General features: G+C 41.2%; 1 protein-coding gene across 4 annotated transcripts; it reads right to left on the bottom strand.

Annotated features, from left to right (window-relative positions):
• Positions 1-735: 735 nt before the first annotated feature.
• On the bottom strand, positions 736-24397 carry LOC148650145 (CD276 antigen-like). Of its 4 annotated transcripts, XR_015926039.1 has the most exons (10): positions 24256-24397; positions 23713-23851; positions 18792-19145; positions 18049-18333; positions 17331-17456; positions 15789-16134; positions 15154-15227; positions 13999-14302; positions 12725-12854; positions 11510-11723 (listed from the first exon to the last, which is right to left on the bottom strand). XR_015926039.1 is itself a non-coding variant. In XM_088603668.1 (8 exons), the coding sequence occupies exons 2-8, from the start codon at positions 23756-23758 to the stop codon at positions 1038-1040; spliced, it is 1530 nt and encodes a 509-aa protein (XP_088459794.1). In that variant the 5' UTR covers positions 23759-23908; positions 24256-24371; the 3' UTR covers positions 736-1037. The 4 variants fall into 4 exon arrangements, 3 of the variants coding, with proteins under 3 accessions (XP_088459794.1, XP_088459792.1, XP_088459795.1); XM_088603668.1 differs by lacking the exons at positions 11510-11723; positions 12725-12854; positions 13999-14302; positions 15154-15227 and adding exons at positions 736-1336; positions 2388-2461 and having other exon boundaries at positions 23713-23908; positions 24256-24371; XM_088603666.1 differs by lacking the exons at positions 11510-11723; positions 12725-12854; positions 13999-14302 and adding an exon at positions 736-1336 and having other exon boundaries at positions 23713-23908; positions 24256-24370.
• Positions 24398-24816: the final 419 nt, after the last annotated feature.

Raw genomic sequence — 24816 nt, 5'->3', positions numbered from 1 at the left:
GACCTCTGCAGTAGAGGAGTCATATTATTTTTCTCTCTTTGCATGGCCTTACTAATATATAAAAAGCGGATACTGTGTTTGACACGACAACAATGAAACGCCGTACTGAGGGAAAGAAGACACGCCTCTTTTCAGAAAAAGAATGACGCCATTGTGACACCTGGTGGCAGTTTGTTAAACTTCATCCACCTGTGACGAAATCAACTCAAAATATTTTTCTAGTAAAAGACTACTGTGGAAAATTTAAACTTCCGTCTTAAAATTGGCCGTGAACAATACTTATTTACCAAACATAAAATCACGATTATTTAAAACCCATGCGTTGGTGGATTAGCATCAGATGTGCTCGAGATTGACAGTCACATGATAAAGAGATTAAAGTAGAACTTTCAGATAAAGAGTTGTATTGGATTTTCTAATTCACAGCTCAAGGCAAGAAGGTCTCCCCGTAGGAGTTATACGGAATAGTGTTTAGGGTTTTGTATATATATATACCTCAAGACAAAATACTCAAAACTCTCCCACAACATTTTGTGCTGTTCTTATGTTTTTAAGAAAATTGTTTTAGATGGAAAAATAAGGAACGTGTTGCCCCTGAAGAGGATGGGACCTCCAACCGTGGTGAAAAGGAAGAAAGTGGAGGTAGGAATTATTTCATATGTCGTTGCTTTTACGGGGAATTAGGTAATTTGCAGAAAGATGTCACAGTACCCCAAACCACTGTAAAACATTCAGTAAAAGCATTCTAGGGCATGTTTTATTTATATTCAGCACTAATAACTGGGTAAGGTATATAATTCCATACAGACAAATGTATGTATTATCAAGGAAAAATGTAGAGCTAAATTTAAAGTAAAAAACATCACCAGTAACATTATTCACAGGTCATTTAGGAGGCAAAGGACTACAGGTAAGTAAAAATGGCTTTCAGGCATTGGAATGCATAGACATCATTGGTAAAAAGTGGAATTAAAATGGAGTGAAAAACAGCCCTGGTCAGTTTATTAAAGGACTCCAAAATTGGGACCTTTAATATGTCATGGATCCATTCTGAATGATTTTTTCCTTGATAACAAAGTGTTTATCAATGGAGTTAATGAAGATGCAGAGCTGGAAGGGGATGGGTCAAGTTCACGGGTTGATCTCAGTCCTTCATCAAGACAGATGTTCAGGAAATCCAGTATGTCGTTATCTCTGTCTGAGCTTCTACTGTGGTCATTGATGGTGTAGTTGTGCACTGAAACCACATGTCTGCATCCCAGATTGAGAAAAAAATACTTCAACTCCTTTTCCACTCCTCTGTTCTTCTTGGTCAGCACAGTAATTGGGTACGACCCTGCTCAGGAACAGAGACAAAATAATTCTGTAAAGACTGCACACCACTTACAGTTAAGACTAACAGAGGCCAATTTCTTCCTTTAAGAAACGACCTGTGATTGCTAGCCCTTACTTATCCTTGCTTTACAAGGTAATAAGTAAGTATATCTGCTAATGTACATTTTCCGCTTGGCACACATTCCAGTATTAAATAAGTTTTGTATGGTGGATACTTGAATGTAACAAAGGAATGGGAATGGTAGGATCAGGTATTGGATTCTGGCACTAGAGGGACACTTAGGGACACTCCAGAGAGGAATATCAAGGCCTCCTCTTGAGGTTATCAGAGCAATACTAATTGTCATCAAGGTCCTTAGTCATCCAGTTGGATGCTGCACATTGGTGGTGGTGGAGGGGAGTCCCCATTACCTGTAAAGCGCTTTGAGTGGAGTGTCCAGAAAAGCGCTATATAAGTGTAAGCAATTATTATTATTATTATTATTATTATTATTATTATTATTATTATTATTATTATTATTATTATTATTATTATTATTATTATTATTATTATTAATAAATAGGTTCCAGGTTTTATTGTGGTGAAACAAGTGCTGTGTATTAAAAGAGAAATAGAAAGTCAGTAGGTCACGGACCAGAGTTGGATCTAGAGTTGGGAAAATTATTACATCAGTGTCAAATTGTCCAAATCCCTGGTTCTGTATCTCCCTGTAATTAAGGGAGTTCTTCATGTGCAATTCCTGCACAGCCACACTACTTAAAGGGGACGTGTCGCTCTGAAATGCATATTAACAGCCACATTCCATGAAAGGTAATGATGTGCACATATACAGTATATTACCAGCACCAGGACAAAGAACTATTGGTTTCTTCTTCAAGATTGTGGAAATTCAATGTCTCTCCAGGTTACGATGTTCTCATTAAGTGCATTTAAAATTCTAGAATTATTACACTAAAATCTATACAAATCCTATACAGTGCTGACAAGTACAATGAGAAAGTATACCAATCAAATAGAAGGGGCATGTGTGGATTTTAAGCAACAGAAGTACCTGTTAGTAGCTTCACGTCTTCAAAAAGTTGCTTAATTTCTTTTTGCAGAACATCATATAGTTTCATGTCACCCCTGTAAAGAAACAGTACTAAAATTAATGTAACAACTGTACATGGTGCAGAGTAGATGAAATAGGTTTTTGGAGAAAAATAGTTTTGCCTCCTGAATGTATCTCTCACTGCTTTAATGCAATCAATTTTGAATTTCTGAAGAATCTTTAACAGCAAGTCTTTTTTCCTTTTGAGTTTTACAATGAGGTGGTAAGAAAGAGTCCCAAAATGGAAAACTGCTGTGGGTGTCTAAAACATTCCATTGTACCAATAGTTTTGAAATTTCTCTTTTCAGGGGCATGCACAAAATCATGAGGTGTTTTATTAGTGTTCTGTGCTACAGGCAATCCCTCCTGCTACATGATTAACACTGAGGTTTTACAGGAGGCAAAATTCAGAGACTTTTCTAAAGTCTTCAGTGAAAAATGCCTCCCTTGTCATTTCTTTCTGGAAGATTCTGTGGACTACAGACCTACTTCAGTTCACCTTCAGGCATCTTTATGTATCATGAAATAAAACTGAAACCTGAGCAATGCAGATAAATCTGTTTTCATACCTGTGTACATATACATTGATGAAGTCTTTACTTCTCTCATCCCTCCATCTGGATAAATACACCTCCTTTGAATCTTTAGGGCTCCAGAATGTTTTATCTTCCACTATTTCAAATAGCTGTTCTTTCTTCAAAGTGATGCTCTCAGTGAGCTGTATTTCCAGAGCCTGAGTGCCAAGAGGTGCTGGAGCACAAGAGTTTGCTACATTCTGCTACATTTGATACATTCTGGTATCTTCATAAACATACAGGCAAGAGTTCAGCAGGGAGGACAGTCCTTGATGTCTCAGAGAAAGCATCCGAACAGTAACTAGCTGTGAAAAACTACTGATTCGCTTGCGGTTTTTCTCTGTAGGACCTGAGAAAAAGACACGTAATATTCAGAGAAATTCTATAACAAGAGGTAAGCAACCTTAAAGCTTATAAGCCTTACTGTGAGCTCTAAGTGCAGGTACAGTTAATAGTAACTGACAGGAGTCTGCAGTTTCAAGTTAATGTTTGATTATTTGAAGGTAGTTGTCTTGGTTTGTGCATCTAAAATATTTATACTGGGCTTCAAAAGGACACAATTGATTTTTACCCTTTTTGATGTCTAAAGGTCGTCAGACATGCAAAAGTTGGTCATCATGATTATTTCAAACCTATATTGTCACGTCCCGCACTCTCCCTCGCAAACGCCGTTTCATTCCCAAACCCACTGTTTCATGATCTCATTCCTAACTGAACCCATCCCATTCTCACAGGCACCAGATTCCGCAGATTCTCATTCCTGAACCAATTATCCAACCACATCCCTCTCCCTCCAGGATTTAAAGTTCCCTCACGCACCAACCCTGCTCACTATTGAGAAGCCTCCATTAGAGTTCTCTAGTGCATGTTTTTGTCTCGTTGGATTTCCCAGTTTTTGGACCCAACTTTTTTTTCTCGGCTCTTGGTTTGTCTCAGATCTATCTGGTTATCTGATCTATAGCTTCCCCTATCGATCGAGCTTCTGGATTATGATTTTGGATTGTTTGCAGAATTCACAGCTACGCATAGGATCCTCATAAAACTACCTGCCAGTTCCCTGACATATACCTAGCATGATTGCTTTACATATTAGTCAAAACTGCCATCACTGCAGTGCATGATACACACTTCCCATAATGTCCTGCTCATTGATCAGTAATCAGCTTATGATCAACAGAAGTCATGGTTATTTGGTTAATGTCTAAAGAACAGCATCTCTTACAGAGCAGTGTACCCTGTCACCATACTGGGGCACTGGTTTGGGGAAGAGTGTCCCCTACTGGTCCAGCATCACCGCTTGGAGTAGAAACCAGGTTTTCCTCAGTGGTCTCCTGTCCCCTTACTGACCAGACCCCGTCTGCTTACTTGTTCAGCTCTGACTAGATCAAGCTACAGCATGTTAATGCACCTAAGAAGTAAGAGTTTATTAAATATGATGCATAAACCAACAACAATTTAAATATCACACACTTTCAATTCAATAAGTCAGGTCACTTTAAGCATAACAGATGTGATGTTTCTCATTAAATATTTGTATTGTACAATTACTTCTGCTTACCAGGTGACTTCTGTGGTGTTCTTTTTAGACAATACCAACAATATAATAAAATGAGTAGGACTATCACAAACATCACAGACACCATCAGAGTGTAAATGTCTAGTGTTCTGCCATCTTCTTGTTGCCCTGAAAGAGACATAAGTGATCATTTAAACAGGTTTGTGAGTGTTTTTTATTTCTTACAACAGCAGAACAGCAGAAACCAGAGAAATTATTAACTAAGCAGACATATATTTAAGCGAAAAAAGAACCAAGCTTCTTGTTAGATTTTAAATATTGGCATACTAGTACTTCATTTTTAAATCTGCCATGTCAACCACACACTTGTGTAGTACCTGGCAGATATTTACTCAATCAACAGTACTTGTGGATGTGTAGGGAAGAATTTGTCTTTGATGAATTGGTGGTTATATTGTAGGACAGGGAATTAAAATAGAATTAAAATGCTGAAATGTTTTGAACAAACACTATCTGACAAGATTTTGGTGGTTCTAACAATATCTTGCTAACTTCTGTGACTTGACCTAGGTCAGGGTTTGGGTTAGCTCTACAGTGTTTGACAATTGTTTGCACAGAATTTTTAGACACCACTCCTCATGAACACGTGGGGTCCCTTGTAAAAGGAAAAGACAAAAATCAACATCTTCACTAAGGAGAAAATTAATAATAGAGCATAACTCAGGTGACTTGTCCAGTTTCATTTTAAACCTGGGTGTCCCCGCTCCTGGACAGCAGATTTTTTTAGGTCCTTAGGAAGAGGGCTAAGACCAGAAGATTATTAGCGCCATGGAGGAAAAGAAAATGTTTATACAAGATAGTATTGCGTTAAAATGTGATAGTCAATTCTGATATTTACCTGAGAGCAGTATCGCCGAGTTGAACAGACAGATTACCTTTAACACCCTAAAGAACCAGTACAAGGAAGATTCATGACTTCATGTCACAATTAAACACTTCCTGTCAAGTGCAGCTTTTCAAAATTATTTTTTATCCATTTGCATTTCTGGCTGGTCATTGTAATCACCACCCAACAGATAAAACTACACAGAGATAGACAGATAGACAGATATACAGCTACACAATCCACAAAACATTTGAATGTCTTGAGAACCTGTTTGTGGTGTACTATGAACGTCGGTTATACCTCCCTTTTCCCAGGGGATGTGAGGGGTTTATGTTACGTGATTCCGGGAGAAGTAGTTTAGATTCGTTTAGTTAGCTGTTCTTTGGAAGCTATGCTGTTCAATAAATCTACCATTCTGCATAATCCTCGAGTGCCTCCGTGTTCTTAGGTAGATATAATACTGGCAACGAGGCGGAGGGAAGAGGTAGGCAGAAGATGTACATATACCGACCTCTGCCAGTTCACTTAACAAGAGCTTCTTGGGAAGACACTCATCATCCATGTGTAGGACATGACCGGCCCATCAGGCCTGGGTCTTCTGCAGCAGGGTGTGAGTGCGGGTGAGAACCTCATTGTCAGGGATCTTATCATGCTGCCTGATTTCCAGCAGTTTGCGCAGGCAAGTCATGTGGACGTGATTCAATTGTCTGGCATGTCTGCTGTAGATGGTCCATGTTTCACATGCATAAAGTAATGTTGGAAGTACTGTAGCCTGGAAGACTTTCAGCTTTGTGTTGAGACTAATATACAGTATGTCTACGTTCCCAGTCGTTGACTTGCAACCTCCCAAACCCACTACTGTCCTTAACTACTGTCCCTGCAGTTAATTTTTTCATCTATGTTCACATGCTTGATTACTGCCCAGATAGGTGAAGCTATCTACGACATTGAGTGTCAATCCCATGACTGTGATGCAGAGTTTCTGATAGGGCTTACCAGGGGTGGGCTGGTACATCACTTCTGTCTTTTTTGTGCTGATTGTGAGAACGAAGTTGTTGCATGCTTCAGAGAACCTACCATGCTGGCTTGCATGTCCTGCTCGCTGGCAGCATTGAGTGCGCAATAATCAACATAGAGGACATCCCTGATGACTGTCTCCTTCACCCTGGTGACTGCTTTCCAGTATCTTATGTGGATGCCTTCCTCACTGTTACGAAAAACATCAGACAGCACGGCTGAGGACATCATGTTGAACAGTGTCGGGGCAAGTCCACACCCTTGCTTTTCTCCATTTGTCACAGGGAAGGCTTATGAGGTCTCACCATCATCCAGCACATGAGACATCATGCCATCCTGAAACTGGCCTGTAATGGTGATGAACTGGTCAGAACATCTGAACTTGGCCATTATCTTCCAGATTCCGTCCCTACTGACAGTGTTGAAAGCCTGAAAGTCAGGTCCACAAAGATGGTGTACAAATCCCTGTTCTGCTCTTGACACTTTTCCTGAAGTTGTCTGACCGCAAAGGTCATGTCCCCTGTGCCACGCCCAGTGCGGAAGCTGCATTGACTCTCGGGGAGAAGATCTTGCTCGAGATGGTGGATGCGGCGGTTCAGCATGATTCGGGCCAGTATCTTACCAGCTATAGAAAGGAGCGTTATGCCACAATGGTTATCACAGGAGTAACGGTTGCCTTTTTGCTTGTACAGATACTGACAGGATAAGCATTGTTTTAAATGGCGACTTTTGGACATATGGAAGAGTTTACGGCAAACAGAGAGAGTTTGTGGCTGGAATATGCAAAAAGGCTGGAGTATTGTAAGGATATGTGTTAACATAAATGACCCTCTTAGGTTTCCATAGGGGGTATATTAAGTGAAGGTGACAACAGCATAAAGTCAGTTACTGAATAGATGCAACATCATGTACTGTATAGTGTAGACTTATTACACAAATGACTTTGTGAGACCTGAAAAGAAACGTTCAGTTCTTTTAGCATTTGCGATGCAGCTACATATTTAATGCTCAGATCTCTTGTAGCCCCACAAAACCCTACTGAAGTAGCTTATGCAGAATGAATTGAGTGCTTCCGAAAACATTATGACCCGAAGCTGTCCACTATAGTGCAGCGATTTCATTTCCATCATCGTAAACAGCAGCCAGACCAACCCATGGCAAGCTACATAGTGGCACTGAGGAAACTGTCGGTGCATTGTGAGTTCAGAGACCAGCTGGAGGACATGCTACGAGACACGTTAGTGTGTGGCATCCATGATGAATCGCTGTAGCGCCACCTACTGGCAGAACCAACACTAACTTTTAAAACGGCTGAGGAAAAAGCACTGGCTGCAGAAAAAGCCACCATAAATTCTCGCCAGTTGAGGCCAAAACCTGAAACAAGCACTCTAATAGCAGTGGAGGTGCATCAGACCTAAGGAAACCAGAAAAAAATAGGGCTTAGTATGACAGCAGAGAACATGAAGAAAAACCTTGTTTTCAATGTGGAAGTTTACACGATCTGAATGATTGTGCCACAACCACAACAGAAGAGGAGATTGCCAGATGAGACGGATCTCTGTAAACTGCTCTCAGTGACTGAAACAGAGGATGAGGAGCTCACGGGACAGATTGGGTGTGTCCAGAATGACAGTCAGGAGTATAGAATTTACAGCGTACATCAAAGAGAACAAAGGAGAATGCCGTATAATGCAGAAGTCATGATTAGGAACAAGAAATATAAAATGGAAGTGGATTTGGGATCAGCCTGCTCACTTCTAAATGATGCAACGTATCAGTATTTGTGGCCCAACACACCGCCTGAAATAAAACCAAACTCGGACAGTGGTGGGAGAGATCAGGGTGGATATCTAATATCATAATAAGCGATGCAAATTACCACTGCTCATCATTGAAGGGAGAGGGACCAGTTTGGCTGGGGCATGACTGCTTTTAACCACTTGGCATCAAGGTTACAGGAGTAAATCAGATCATACAGCCTTCAGCACAGGTTATTGTACAAAAATATGCACAAGTTTTCAGAGTGGGGGTATAGCTCGTAGATTTGAACTACAGGATCAGGTGCAAATCCGTAGTGACGCTGGGGGCCCAAAGTGGGTGCCTGCTACTGAGGTGGAGGCAACAGGACCACTGTCATACAAGGCAGTGACGGCTGATGGCCGCACTCATCGCCACCATGTAGATCAGATGCAGGGATGGTTGCCGGTTGAGCCTGATAGCTTGCAGTTGTCTAGTGTTGAGGATTCAGGATGTTTGGACCACTCTGTCCACTCGGACACACCCTCTATTCCTGTCCCTGTTTTACCAGCTATGGACACCAGCACAGAGCCTGAGAGTGAAAGGTGTAGTGTCCCCTGTACGAGACATCAGCATCGGGCCCCTCTGTGGATGAAGGACTATGTGGACTATGGAATAGAACGTTAGTTGTACCTCTCTTTTAACAGGGGGTGTGGGGGGGTTACGTTATGTGATTCCAGGAGAAGTAGTTTAGATTAGTTTAGTTAGCTGTTCTTTGGAAGCTTTGCTGTTCAATAAAGCTACCATTCTGCATTATCCTCGAGTGCCTCCGTGTTCTGAGGTAGATATAATACGGTTCAATAAAACAATTTAAAAAACGTTTGTAATTTTGGTGTTTCTTTGGAGAGACATTTTCGAGAATAGGAGGATTCTATATCGAACCGCACAAGCTGACAGTTCCCCGTATTTACCATTTGATTATCGTTTTATCAAAAGTATTTTTAAAGTAAAGTAAAACAGCGTTTCTCTTACGGAGAGTTATTATAATGCAGTGCTTCCTTTTATAGCGTCGTGTTTACGATACAGAAACAACTGAGAGATGAACGCAGAATTTGTTTAGCAAACCGGTTTTGCAAGTACTGAATCGAGAAATTGAAACTAGCCTTTTCTGCTGACGTTTTTAAAGTGAATTCAAAGCCATACTATGCCTGGGCTGTAATTACGTTTTCTTTTCATATAGATGTCTACAGTCGTGCGAAAGTGAAAAAAAATGAATTTTATTACATTGTAACGCAACGGGGCCTCATGTGGGCGCCCTTGCCGCATTAGCAGAGATCTCTCTTTGGCTCACCGGGCTGGGTCCCTGTTGAGTGATGCGGGAAACACGGGTTCGAGCCCCCGACGGTGCGGGGCCGACCTAATGCGGCAAGGGCGCCCGCCTGAGCCCCCACTGCATTACATCATTTTATTTTGAAAATGTAGTTTGTTCTTCTATTAAGTTTTATAACAGTATTACAGTATAAGTTAAAATACTCTTTATTATAAACAGCTAATGTAAATAAATAAGGAACAAGTAAGGGTTTCTTCCATACTGAAAAGAGAAGAAGAGATATGCGGATAAATCTCGGGTTTTAAACTTCCAATTCAAATATTCGTTTTGCTTTTCTTATTTACATGGTAGTAGTATCGCCGAGTTTAACAGGTATCTTACCTTTAACCCCCTGAAGAACCAGTACAAGGATGATTAATGACTTCATGTCGCAATCAAACACCTCAAGTCAGCTGTTGCTTTTCAAAAGATTTTGAAGCGATCTGCAGGTCCGGCTGGTCAGTGTAACCTCACAGCAGTTAAACCTACACAGAGAAAGACAGACATACACAATCCACAAAACAATGGAATGTCCTGGTAACCTGTTGAATAAAATATAATGATCTGAAGAGACTTTCGAGAATCGAAAAAAAATTACACAGAGCAGCATAAGATAATAATTTCCCGTATTAGGCAATTTATTATTCTTTGGTTTATCAAATCTATTTTTAAAAAGTCAAGTAAAACTGCGTTTCCATTGCTAGAACAATTAAAATCAGTACTTCTCTTGGGAGCGTCGCGTTTACGATAAGGAAACAACCGAGAAATTAACGCAGATCATGTTTTGGCAAATTTTTGTTTTCAGTGCCGAATCGACAAATTCAGACTGATTATTAAATTATTTTTGCAGATGTGTTTACAGTGGATTAAAAAACATACTGTACCTTGGATGTCATTTCGCGTTTTATTCTAATCGAAATTGGAAGTTGATGAAAGAGGGCGGGTTTGTTACTGTTTTTGTAATTTGAGCTATGTGTGAATTCAAGTATCTGCTTTGATATGATCGGCTTTTTCTGGTTTTGTGAGTTTAAGGATTAGGACGTTCGGACGCTATTCGATTCATCCAACAATTCTAACCTCTCAGTATTGCAGGGGAGCAACGGCACAAGCCAGGGGCTGGGGCATACACCCTGGACCTGCCCCGTCCACTGCAGAGCACACACTCACATTTTAGGGCCAAATATCCCAAAAGCTAATTTATCTTTGGAATATGGAAGGAAGCAAGAGAGCCTGAAATAAATCCCTAGAAAGACAGGGAGAAAGAACAAACTCCATGCAGACAGTACCCCATATCCTGAACTGAACCCAGGGCCCCAGCATGCTAACCATAGTGCCATCCAGTCACATACAGGCCAGTCTCTTCTTTTGCCTTTTCTTTTGCAGCCAACACATACTGTCACAGTTCCCAACACGACCGAATTTCATGGTCTGTTACCGTGTATTATCTGCTGTCTTTGTTATATTGTCCGTTACCTGACAGGGATTTTTCACTAGTTTGGATCAGTTTAATACATCTCCCCAGTGAAGAGCTCTTCAGGGTTTAAGAGGACCTTGAAAAACCTATTGGATTTCAGACCAAGTTGGGAACCACTGACCTCTATAACCTTTGACCCGCAGGTCAAGACAGCTCAGTCCTGATCTCTACCTAATCTTGTACCTTTGACAGCTTGAATGAAACGTAACCACTGCAGGCTCTTGATCACTGCAAAGAGTTCTCATGGGAGGGTGACTATACTGTAGATTGCAGATGTTGCTTCTTGGGGATCAGCAGATGATCATTTTGCCAACCAGAGTGGGGGGTCATACGAGGTGAAGTTTTAATATTTCAAGCCTGAGTCATTTTGTTGACGCGAATAAGGCAATGGACCTTTCTTGTGTTGCAATAATTGGATTGACAACAGTAAATCCTATACAACAAATCCAATTATTTCAAAGAGATCTAATTAAACCATAAGTGTTTAAATGAGCCTCAAAAAGCAGTGCTAAAAATAACACAAGTATATTTTTCAACAGGTATGAAGATGTGGTTTAAATGCTCTTTCCTCTCGTGCTTTACACTGTTGTGTGAATCATTTCTGCTTGACTTGCTGTGCAGGACATCAGACAGGCTGTAGATGAGAGGCCACTGAGTGTCCAGACAGCACTCTAGATTCAGAGTCTTATGGGCTGATAGACATCTGTGTATTTGCAGCTGTTTCTGAGTACAAGAAAAGATTTAACAGGGTTTCAGAATATTGTACGTTTTTAACTGCAAATGCAATTAAAGGCAAAGCAATGGCACAACAGAGAATTTATTTAAAAAACACAAACCTATATTTTGCCGCTACAATTACACTACAAATTCCATAATTTCTTACTTGATTGACAGAAATGAATAGTTTTAAAATCACGCCCTGCCCCACAGTTCCATAAACAACATCCTCTCAAAATAGCTCTACACAATATTACAGTAAAAGTTGTTTTTTGGACCCTTGTCCCTACAGAGACATAAAGCATCAGTCATTTTTGTTCCTAGTTTTGATACATTGGAACAAATGTATTGGCATCTGTGCACTGTTTAATAATTTCTTTCACACTGAAATGTAATGAATATGTATGAGGATTAAGCCTTAAACTTCTGGGAAAATTGGTGCTACAGGTAAGTGTAAATGTGTTTGTCTAGCAATGCACCTACTTGATTGCTGGTTTTGGGTCAATGAGACAGCACAGTGGTTATATAGCAAGGTTAAATAAACTGTATGTGTGATATAGCAAATAGCAAAGTGAAAAAAGTCCTGGGGCCCTGGGATTAACTCCTAAAGTGTTATCTGTGTGGAGTTTGCATGTTCTCCGCATGTTGGTTCAGGTTAGTGTTTTTAGGCCCGTACGTGCCCTGTGATGGTGTATTTTGCCTTGTGCCTCTTGCTTCTTGGGATAGACTCCAGCTCCCCTGTTACCCAAAAGTGTGAGAGGCAGTTAGAAAATGGATGGATGGATAAATTCCATATGAGTGTCCAATTAATCGACACCCACACGTTGTTCCAATACCCTAAGCATCTTGGAAGAAAAATCTTATATTCTGTTACAGTACCAGCATCCCTCCAGTAGAGGGCACCCAAACCGATAGTACGTCCCTTAACCACTCTAGGGAAGCGTAGGTTAATCAGACCTCGTTAACCTCTCGAGCCTACTTAAACCTTGCCCCCTGTCCCAACTTACTGCTAAGTATTGGGTTAGACTTTGAGAGCTCATCCTCTGTACCCTGCCTTGTGCTCGTTAGTTGCTCGGTAGGCTCCGGCTTCCCGCGACACCGTATAGTATAAAGCGGTTTGGCAAATGACATAATTTTCTGGAAAAGAATAAAACAATGTTTTAAGATCTTTTTTTTTGTTTGTTTTAACAGCAAAAAAAATAAACACGCAAACACAGCATAACCTTGTGAAACACATTTAAAGAATTTAACTGCTCTATAAGGCACTGTGGCTCAAAATATACGTCACAAAGTGAACATCAACCCACTTGCTAGCCTGAGGCTACAATCCCACTGCTGAAGAGAGACTTAGTGCAAAACACCTTTTCCTAATTTATAGGAAAATGCCTCTTTCGGGTACTGAGCTTGAACTAGAGGAAAAGCATAACAGATGATGTTTCCACTTGACTTTGCATAAAGTGCCTTATACCTATGTCGAATAAAAACTTATTTGTCCTGAGACGTTTCTCACTCAAACGGTGTTTCATCGTTTTCCTGACTTGCTGAGTGGATTAAGACAAATACCTGAGGTAGGTGGAACTATTTTAACACTTTGCTACAAGTTATTTATTGAAAGTGTCTTAACATGCTGTCTCACTTTTTGGTTTGGCAACATCAGGACCGTTAATTGTAATTAGCTGGAAAAGTAGTGAAAGTAAGTAACAAAATAACTGGGGCAAATTTAAATATTTAAATATAACATATTTATACAAAGGTCTTATCCCCTCTATTGAGAATTTACACTGCTCCCATCTTGGAGATCCCTCTATATCCCCAGGTGAAAAAGGTGTAAAACTAACAGACTCAGGAAATCTTTCATCCCCACTGCAATATCTCTCTCAATGTAAAGGAATTATCTTATCTCCTGTAACACTATATTACTTTTGGTAATGATTGTCTTCCTTGTTTTTATTGTTTTACAACACAGTCGTATATAATAAGTTGAACTGAATTATGACAGCCAGACCATTTAACTGTGTGACATTTATGAAATGGGTATTAGGAACACTTTTCAGGCAGACTGGGTCTGGATCAGTTTGTGTGAAAGTATCACCAGTTGGAGCAGAACTGACATGGCGCACCTTCCACTCACAACATCCAAGTGGGGCTGCACATTGGTGGTGGTGGAGGGGTCCCCATTGCCTGTAAAGCTCTTTGAGTGGAGTGTCCAGAAAAACGCTAAGTGTAAGGAATTATTCATTATTACATCTGCTTTGTCCATATTTATGTCTGAGCTTCGGACCTAGTGGGAGAGGATGTTCTGCTGTTCCTTGATAATGAAATGCTTATCAATGGAGTTAATGAAGATGCAGAGCTGGAAGGGGATGGGTCAAGTTCACGTGTTGATCTCAGTGATTCTGCTTCATCAAGACAGATGTTCAGGAAATCCAGTATGTCAATATCTCTTTCTGGGCTTCTACTGTGGTCATCGATGATGTAGTTGTGCACTGAAACTACGTGTCTGCATCCCAGATTGAGAAAAAAAGGCTTCAACCCCTTTTCCACTCCTCTGTTCTTCATGGTCAGCACAGTAATTGGGTACGACCCTGCTCGGGAACAGAGACAAAATAATTCTGTAAAGACTGCACACCACTTACAGTTGAAACTAACAGGCCAATTTCTTCCTTTCAGAAATGGCCTGTGATTGCTAGCCCTTACTTATTCTTCCTTTACCAGGTAATAAGTAAGTATATCTGCTAGTGTACATTTGCTGCTCGGGATGCACTCCAGTATAAATTAAGTTTTGTACTGTGGATTTTATAATGCAACAAAGCAACTGGAATGGTAGGATCAGGTATTGGATTCTGGCACTAGAGGGACACTGAGGGACACTCAAGAGAGGAATATCAAGGCCTCCTCATGAGGTTATCAGAGGAATTTAATACTAATTGTCATCAAGGTCCTTAATAAATAGGTTCCAGGTTTTATTGTGGTGAGACAAGCGCTATGTATTAAAAGAGAAATAGAAAGTCAGTAGGTCATGGACCAGTGTTGGATCTAGAGTTGGGAAAGTTATTACATCGGTGTCAAATTGTCCAAATCCATGGTTCTGTATCTCCCTGTAATTAAGGCTTCATGTGCAATTCCTGCACAGCCACACTACTTAAAGGGGACGTGCCACACTGAAATGCATATTAACAGCCATATTCCATGAAAGGTAATGATGAGCACATATACAGTATATTACCAGCACCAGGACAAAGAACTATTGGTTTCGTCTTCAAGATTGTAGAAATTTAATGTCACTCCAAGTTATTATGTTTTCATTAAGTGAATTAAAAATTCCAGAATTATTCCACTAAAATCTATAATAATCCTATACACTACTGACAAGCACAATGAGAAAGTATACCAATCAAACAGAAGGGTCATGTGTGGATTTTAAGCAATAAAGTACCTGTCAGTAGCTTCAAGTCTTCAAAAAGTTGCTTAATTTCTTCCTGGAAAACATCACTTAGTTTCATGTTACCCCTGTGGAAAAACAGTACAAAAATTAATGTACATAGTATACATGGTGCAGAGTGGATGAAATAGGTTTTTGGAGAAAAAAGTGCAGACAGTCTCAGAGTAGGGATGAAATGTATTTGACATGAAATTGTGGAATAGTTTTGCTTCCTGAGTGTATCCTTCACTGCTTCAGCGCAATCAATTTTGAATTTCTGAAGAATCTTTAACAGCAAGTCTTATTTCCTTTTGAGTTTTACAATGAAGTGGTAAGAGAGTCACTAAAACATTCCATTGTACCAATTATTTTGACATTTCTCTTTTCAGGGGGATGCACAAAATCATGAGGTGTTTTATTAGTGTTCTGTGCTACAGGCAATCCCTCCTGGTACATGATTAATACTGAGGTTTTACAGGAGGCAAAATTCAGAGACTGTTCTAAAGTCTTCAGTGAAAAATGCCTCCCTTGTCATCTCTTTCTGGAAGATTCTGTGGGCTACGGACCTACTTCAGTTCACCTCCAGGCATCTTTATGTATCATGAAATAAAACTGAAACCTGAGCAATGTTGATAAATCTGTTTTCATACCTGTGTACGTATACATTGATGAAGTCTTTACTTCTCTCATCCCTCCATCTGGATAAATACACATCCCTTGAATCTTTAGGGCTCCAGAATGTTTCGTCTTCCACTACTTCAAATAGCTGTTCTTTCTTCAAAGTGATGCTCTCAGTGAGCTGTTTTTCCAGAGCCTGAGTACCAAGAGGTGCTGGAGCACGAGAGTTTGCTACATTCTGGTACGGCTCTTTATCTTTATAAACATACAGGCAAGAGTTTAGCAGGGAGGACAGTCCTTGATATCTCGGAGAAAGCATCCGAATAGTAACTGGCTGTGAAAAACTACCGATTCGCTTGCGGATTTTCTCTGCAGCACCTGAGAAAAAGACACGTAATATTCAGAGAAATTCTGTAACAAGCGGTAAGCAACCTTAAAGCTTATAAGCCTTACTGTGAGTTCTAGTTGCAGGTACAGTTAATTGTAACTGACAGAAGTTTGATTATTTGAAGGCAGCGATCTTGGTTTAATGCATCTAAAATATTTATACTGGGCTTCAAAAGGACACAATTGATTTTTGTCCTTTTTGATGGCTGAAGGAAGGACAGCAGATAACTCCGCCACATGAAAGTACCAGGTCCTCAGCCATGCCAAAGTTTATCAACATGATTATTTCAAACCTATATTGTCACGTCCCGCACTCTACCTCGCAAACGCCGTTTCATTCCCATACCCACTGTTTCATGATCTCATTCCTAACCGAACCCATCCCATTCTCACAGGCACCAGATTCCATAGCTTCTCATTCCTTAACCAATTATCCAACCACATCCCTCTCCCTTCGGGATTTAAAGTTCCCTCACGCACCAACCCTGTTGAGAAGCCTCTTTAGAGCTTTCTAGTTCGCGTTTTTGTCTCGGGTCTATCTTATCTGATCTATAGCTTCTCCAATCTACCTTGTTTCTGGATTATGATTTTGTTTGCCTCTGCATCCCACAGAATTCACAGCTACGCATAGGATCCTCATAAAACTACCTGCCAGTTCCCTGACATATACGTAGCATGATTGCTTTACATATTAGTCAAAACTGCCATCACTGCAGTGCATGATACACACTTCCCATAATGTCCTGCTCATTGATCAGCTTTAACAGTAATTAAACAGTGATCAGTAATCAGCTTATGATCAACAGAAGTCATGATTATGTGGTTAATGTCTAAAGAACAGCATCTCTTACAGAGCAGTGCACCCTGTCACTATACTGGGGCACTGGTTTGGGGAAGAGTGCCCCCTACTGGTCCAGCATCACCACTTGGAGTAGAAACCAGGTTTTCCTCAGTGATCTCCTGTCCCCTTACTGACCAGACCCTGTCTGCTTACTTGTTCAGCTCTGACTAGATCAAGCTACAGCACGTTAATGCACCTAAGAAGTAAGAGTTTATGAAATATGATGCATAAATCAAGAACAATTTAAACATCACACACGTTAAATTCAATTAGTCAGGTCAGCTTAAGCAGAACAGATGTGAGGTTTCTCTTTAAATATTTGTATTTTACAATTACTTCTGCTTACCAGGTGACTTCTGTGGTGTTCTTTTTCGACAATACCAACAATATAATAAAATGAGTAGGACTATTACAAACATCACAGACACCATCAGAGTGTAAATGTCTCGTGTTCTGCCATCTTCTTGTTGCTCTGAAAGAGACATAAGTGATCATTTAAACAGGTTTGTGAGTGTTCTTTAATCCTTACAGCTGCAGAAAAGCAGAAACCAGAGAAATTATTAACTAAGCAGATATATATTAAAGCGGGAAAAAACCAAGCTTCTTGTTAGATTTTAAAAATTGGCATATCAGTAGTTCATTTTTAAATCTGCCCATGTCAACCACACACTTGTGTAGTACCTGGCAGACATTTTCTCAGTCAACAGTACTTGTGGATGTGTAGAGGAGAATTCATCTTTGTGTGAATTGGTTGGTAATATTGTAGGACAGGGAATTAAAATAGAATATCCATCCTTACAAAATACGATGGAATTTTACAGGAACACAAGCATGGTTGCAACAGAAACCCAAATGCTGAAATGTTTGGAACAAACAATATCTGACAAGATTTTAGTTGTTCTAACTATCTTGCTTACTTCTGTGGCTTGACCTAGGTTAGGGTTCGGGTTCACTCTACAGAGTTCTGACAGTGTTTGACAGTTGTTTGCACAGAATTTTTAGACACCACTCCTCATGAGAATAATTTGCTCAGAGAAGTGCCTGCTGATGTTCTAGTGATTTACCTGCTCCGAGCTGAACGCAGCTCCTCTTGCTCTCCTGCAGGGGGCTGTTGGTGATGATGCAGCAGACCCTGCGCTGGGAGGTGAAAGCTCTCTTGAGGCGACTGTGCACATCATACAGCCCCTCTGGGGTCAGTGTGAGCTCTGTGATGGCCTCCTGACTGTAACTTTCCTCCCTGTCGTCAATCCAGCTCACCAGAGCTGCAGGAAACCCCTTCCGAGACACACAGCTCAGCGACACAGCCTCCTGCTCCAGGACCTGCTGCAGCTCTGGCTGCTCATAGGAGGCTGCAGAGAGTGAGAGAGTCTGTGTGTCAGACCTTGAACAGCCCTGCCCTTCCCAAAGCACAGCACTGCTGACCACTCCAACTGCTCAATTTCAAGGAGCAATAAAAAACTTAAGGAGAAAACAACTTTCCATAAATAAAATAAACAGTATGCATTCCTTTTGAAACATTGTGAAAGAGCTGTTCCATGCTTACTAGTAGTGGATGACTTTATTCTTAAGGTGGTACTCCAAACAATGACTGGCCCAAAATCATTTCTCACAGGTACTCTACCTTTTTTAATTTATATTTATTTTTATCAAAAATAAAATAAATCTGTAATCAAGCCAGTGGTGTAATTGAGCCCATACAATTTAGCTAAATGACGGAATCGGTTGCAATGCGTTTCCAGTAATTGGAGCTAAGTCTTAATTTACACGACAACAAACTGTAACTGGAATACAGTGGGGCTGTACCTACCCACTACTGTCAACACTGAGGTGTCTCTGTAACCAGCACCATCCATCACAATGAAACAGGTGTACTCGCCCCCGTCAGTCATTTCCACATTGGAGATCAGCAGGGACGCATTTCCATTGGCAAGGGCACTGGGGAACATCGTGCTCCTCCCAGTGACACCGTGGTCCCAAACGTGTGACAGCTCTGGGCTCTGGTGGAACAGGTGAATGCTGTTTGTACGTCCCTGTCTCTTCTGGAGCCACTCGCCAACAATGTCTTTCCTCATCCCTGAAGTGTGGAACTGGCAGTCGATTCGGACATCACTCCCACGCAGCGCGGTGATCGCTGGCGTCAGCACGTGAGCACGTGGGGTCCCTTGTAAAAGGAAAAGACTAAAATCAAAATCTTCACTAAAGGGGAAATTAATAGAGCGTAACTCAGGAGCCTTGTCCAGTTTCAGTTTAGTCCTGGGTGTCCCCGCTCCTGGACAGCAGATTTTTGTAGGTCCTTTGGAAGAGAGCTAAAACCAGATTATTGGCACCATGGAGAAAAAAAGTGTGTTTATACAAGATAGTATTGTGTTAAAATGTGATAGTGAATTCTGATATTTACCCGAGAGCAGTATCGCCGAGTTGAACAGACAGATTACCTTTAACACCCTAAAGAACCAGCACAAGGAAGATTAATGACTTCATGTCACAATCAAACACTTCCTGTCAAGTGCAGCTTTTCAAAAATATTTTTTAACCATTTGCATTTCTGGCTGGTCATCGTAATCACCACACAACAGATAAAACTACACAGAGATAGACAGATATACAGCTATACAATCCACAAAACATTTGAATGTCTTGAGAACCTGTGTGTGGTGTACTATGAACATTGGTTATGTGAGGGGTTTATGTTACGTGATTCCGGGAGAAGTAGTTTAGATTAGTTTAGTTAGCTGTTCTTTGGAAGCTATGCTGTTCAATAAAGCTACCATTCTGCATAATCCTCGAGTGCCTCCGTGTTCTTAGATATAATACTGGAAACGAGGCGGAGGGAAGAGGTAGGCAGAAGATGTCCATATACCAAGCTCAAGCAGGGAAAGCAATACCGCTCCGCGCATGAGGGCGATTATGCATGGATGTCGATAAACTATCAAGAGATTAAGATTGATTTGATTGTGTCCTGAGGTGGCTGATGAGTCCAATCTTGGCACAGAAGTTTCTACCACAAATATGGCATTAAGACCAGGGTTTGCTGTGGTGGAGGTGCTGACCGCTCTGGCTTTTCTTGTCTCACACTTGCTTTTGGCCTTGGCTATGCTTTGTTCTTCTGCAGCCTCTGTTCCTTTGAGGATCTCGGTGCGCCATGCTGAGTGTTCAGATACAAAGCTTTCCTAAGTGTCAACAGAGATTCCTAGGCTTTTCATGGAGGTTTTTAGACTATCCCTAAATCGCATCTTGGGTCTCCCGACTGGGCGCTTTCCCTCTGCCAGTTCACCTAACAAGAGCTTCTTGGGAAGACACTCATCATCCACGTGTAGGACATGACAGGCCCATCAGGCCTGAGTCTTCTGCAGCAGGGTGTGAGTGCGGGTGAGAACCTCATTGTCAGGGATCTTATCATGCTGCCTGATTTTCAGCAGTTTGTGCAGGCACCTCATGTGGACACCATCAGGCCTGAGTCTTCTGCAGCAGGGTGCAAGAACCTCATTGTTAGGAATCTTATCATGCTGCCTGATTTTCAGCAGTTTGTGCAGGCACCTCATGTGGACATGTTTCAATTGTCTGACGTGTCTGCTCTAGATGGTCCAGTTTCGCATGCATAAATTAATGTTGGAAGTACTACAGCCTTGTAGACTTTCAGCTTTGTGTTGAGACTAATACGTCTACATTCCCAGTCGTTGACTCGCAACCTCCCAAACCCACTACTGTCCTTAGCAATTCTGCAGTTCAATTCTTCATTTATGTTCACATGCCTGATTTCTGCCCAGATAGGTGAAGCTATCTACGACATTGAGTGTCGATCCCGTGACTGTCCATGCTGGCTTGCATGTCCTGCTCGCTGGCAGCATTGAGTGCACAATCATCGACAAATAGGAAGTCCCTGACAACTGTCTCCTTCACCTTGGTGACTGCTTTCCTGTATCTGATGTGGATGCCTTCCTCACTGTTGCAAAAAGCATCAGACAGCATGCCTGAGGACATCATGTTGAACAGTGTCGGGGCAAGTACACACCCTTGCTTTACTCCATTTGTCACAGGGAAGGTTTCTGAGGTCTCACCATCATCCAGCACATGAGCCATCATGCCATCCTTTATGCCACGATGGTTATCACAGGAGTGTCGGTTGCCTTTTCGCTTGTACAGATACTGACGGCATAAACATCGTCTAAAATGGCGACTATTGGACGTATGGAAGAGTTTATGGCAAACAGAGAGAGTTTGTGGCTGGAATATGCAGAAAGACTGGAGTATTGTAAGGATATGTGTTAACATAAATGACCCTCTTGGATTTCCGTAGGGAGTATATTAAATGAAGGTGACAACAGAAGAAAGTCAGTTACTGAATAGATGCAACATCATGTATAGTGTAGACTTATTACACAAATGACTTTGTGAGACCTGAAAAAAAAACGTTCAGTTCTTTTAACGTTTGCAGTGCAGCTACATATTCAATGCTCAGATCTCTTGTAGCCTCAAGAAAACCTACTGAAGTAGCTTATGCAGAATGAATTGAGTGCTTCCGAAAACATTATGACCCGAAGCTGTCCACTATAGTGCAGTGATTTTATTTCCATCATCGTACACAGCAGCCAGACCAACCCACAGCAAGCTACATAGTGGCACTGAGGAAATTGTCAGTGCATTGTGAGTTCAGAGACCAGCTGGAGGACATGCTGCGAGACACGTTAGTGTGTGGCATCCATGATGAAGCGCTGCAGCGCCACCTACTGGCAGAACCAACACTAACTTTTAAAATGGCTGAGGAAAAAGCACTGGCTGCAGAAAAAGCCACCATAAATTCTCGCCAGTTGAGGCCAAAACCTGAAACAAGCACTCTAATACCAGTGGAGGTGCATCAGACCTAAGGAAACCAGAAAAAATAGGGCTCAGTATGACAGCAGAGAACATGAAGAAAAACCTTGTTTTCAATGTGGAGGTTTACACGATCTGAATGATTGTCACTTTTCTACAGCTGTGTGCCACAACCGCAACAAAAGAGGAGATTGCCAGATGAGACGGATCTCAGTAAACTGGTCTCAGTGACTGAAACAGAGGATGAGGAGCTCACGGGACAGATTGGGTGTGTCCAGAATGACAGTCAGGAGTATAGAATTTACAGCGTACATCAAAGAGAACAAAGGAGAATGGCGTATTATGCAGAAGTCTTGATTAGGAACAAGAAATATAAAATGGAAGTGGATTTGGGATCAGCCTGCTCACTTCTAAATGATGCAACGTATCAGTATTTGTTGCCCAACACACCGCCTGAAATAAACCAAACTCAGACAGTGGTGGGAGAGATCAGGGTGGATGTATAATATCATAATAAGCGATGCAAATTACCACTGCTCATCATCAAAGGGAGAGGGACTAGTTTGCTGGGGCGTGACTGCTTTGAACAACCTGGCATCAAGGTTACAGGAGTAAATCAGATCATACAGCCCTCAGCACAGGCTATTGTACAACGATACGCACAAGTTTTCAAAGAGTGGGGGTGTAGCTCGTAGATTTGAACTACAGGATCAGGTGCAAATCCGTAGTGACGCTGGGGGCCCAAAGTGGGTGCCTGCTACAGAGGTGGAGGCAACAGGACCACTGTCATACAGGGCAGTGACGGCTGATGGCCGCACTCATCGCCGCCATGTGGATCAGATGCAGGGATGGTTGCCGGTTGAGCCTGATAGCTTGAAATTGTCTAGTGTTGAGGATTCAGGATGTTTGGACCACTCTGTCCACTCGGACACACCCTCTATTCCTGTCCCTGTTTCACCAGCTATGGACACCACCACAGAGTGAAAGGTATAGTGTCCCCTGTACGAGACATCAGCATCGGGCCCCTCTGTGGGGGTGAAGGACTATGTGGATTAGGGGTAAGGGATGTGGTGTACTGTGGAACTGAACGTTAGTTGTACCTCTCTTTTAACAGGGGGTGTGGGGGGGTTACGTTACGTGATTCCGGGAGAAGTAGTTTAGATTAGTTTAGTTAGCTGTTCTTTGGAAGCTTTGCTGTTCAATAAAGCTACCATTCTGCATAATTCTCGAGTGCCTCCGCGTTCTGAGGTAGATAAAATACGGTTCAATAAAACAATTTTAAAAACGTTTGTAATTTTAGTGTTTCTTTGGAGAGACATTTTCGAGAATCGGAAGATTTTATATCGAACCGCACTAACTGACAGTTTCCCGTATTTACCATTTAATTATTGTTTTATCAAAAGTATTTTTAAAAGTAAAGTAAAACAGCGTTTCTCTTGCGGAGAGTGATTATAATGCAGTGCTTCCTTTTATAGCGTTGTGTTTACGATACAGAAACAACAGAGAGATGAACGCAGAATTTGTTTAGCAAACCGGTTTTGCAAGTACTGAATCGAGAAATTGAAACTAGCCTTTTCTGCTGACGTTCTTAAAGTGAATTCAAAGCCATACTATGCCTGGTCTGTAATTACGTTTTCTTCTCATATAGATGTCTACAGTCGTGCGAAAGTGAAAAAAAAAATAATTTTATTACATTTTATTTTGAAATGTAGTTTGTTCTTCTTTAAAGTAAAAAGGCTCTTTATTATAAACAGCTAATGTGAATAAATAAGGAACAAGTAAGGGTTTCTTCAATACTGAAAAGAGAAGAAGAGATATGCGGATAAATCTCGGGTTTTAAACTTCCAATTCAAATATTCGTTTTGCTTTTCTTATTTACATGGTAGCAGTATCGCCGAGTTTAACAGGTATCTTACCTTTAACACCCTGAAGAACCAGTACAAGGATGATTAATGACTTCATGTCGCAAACACATCAAGTCAGCTGTAGCTTTTCAAAAGATTTTGAAGCTATCTGCAGCTCCGGCTGGTCAGTGTAACCTCACAGCAGTTAAACCTACACAGAGAAAGACAGACATGCACACTCCACAAAACAATGAAATATCTTGGTAACCTGTTGAATAAAATATAATCATCTGGAGAGACTTTCGAGAATCGAAAAAAAATTACACAGAGTAGCATAAGATAATAATTTCCCTTATCAGGCAATCTATTATTCTTTGGTTTATCAAATCTATTTTTAAAAAGTCAAGTAAAACTGCGTTTTACAATTACCGCGCTAGAACAATTAAAATCAGTACTTCTCTTGGGAGCGTCGCGTTTACGACAGGGAAACAACCGAGAAATTACCGCAGATCATGTTTTAGCAAAGCGGTTTTCAGTGCCGAATCGACAAATTCAGACTGATTAATAAATTATTTTTGCAGACGTGTTTACAGTGGATTAAAAAACATACTGTACCTTGGATGTCATTTCGCGTTTTATTCTAATCGAAAATGGAAGTTGATGAAAGAGGGTGGGTTTGTTATTGTTTCTGTAATTTGAGCTATGTGTGAATTCGTTAAGTATCTGCTTTGATATGATCGGCTTTTTCTGGTTTTGAGAGTTTAAGGATTAGGACGTTCGGACGCTATTCGATTCATCCAACAATTCTAACCTCTCCCGTTTCAGGATTGCAGAGGAGCAACGGCACAAGCCGGGGGCTGGGGCATACACCCTGGACCTGCCCCGTCCACTGCAGAGCACACACTCACATTTTAGGGCCAAATATCCCAAAAGCTAATATATCTTTGGAATATGGGAGGAAGCCAGAGAGCCTGAAAGAAATCCCTAGAAAGACAGGGAGAAAGAACAAACTCCATGCAGACAGTACCGCATATCCTGAACTGAACCCACGGCCCCAGCACTACTATTAAACACGATGCCACCCAGTCACATACGCCAGTCTCTTCTTAAAAACAGAATGGACTTTTGCCTTTTCTTTTGCAGCCAACACATCCTGTCACAGTTCCCAACACGACC

The sequence above is a fragment of the Lepisosteus platostomus genome, chromosome 13 (assembly GCF_059453375.1).
Source record: "Lepisosteus platostomus isolate fLepPlt1 chromosome 13, fLepPlt1.hap1, whole genome shotgun sequence".
Classification (NCBI taxonomy): Eukaryota; Metazoa; Chordata; class Actinopteri; order Semionotiformes; family Lepisosteidae; genus Lepisosteus; species Lepisosteus platostomus.
This window is presented reverse-complemented; position numbering and strand designations above follow the sequence as displayed.

What these genes read in the sequence shown, in the direction of transcription:
- LOC148650145 (XM_088603668.1), bottom strand. Translation starts at nt 23,758, where the DNA reads ATGAAGTCATTAATCATCCTTGTACTGGTTCTTCAGGGTGTTAAAG. An exon ending in CTCAGTGTTGACAGTAGTGG is followed by an intron (nt 18,334 to 18,791) that starts GTAGGTACAGCC and finishes CACTCTCTGCAG; the next exon opens with CCTCCTATGAGCAGCCAGAG. An exon ending in AGACGTGAAGCTACTAACAG is followed by an intron (nt 1,337 to 2,387) that starts GTACTTCTGTTG and finishes GTTCCTGAGCAG; the next exon opens with GGTCGTACCCAATTACTGTG.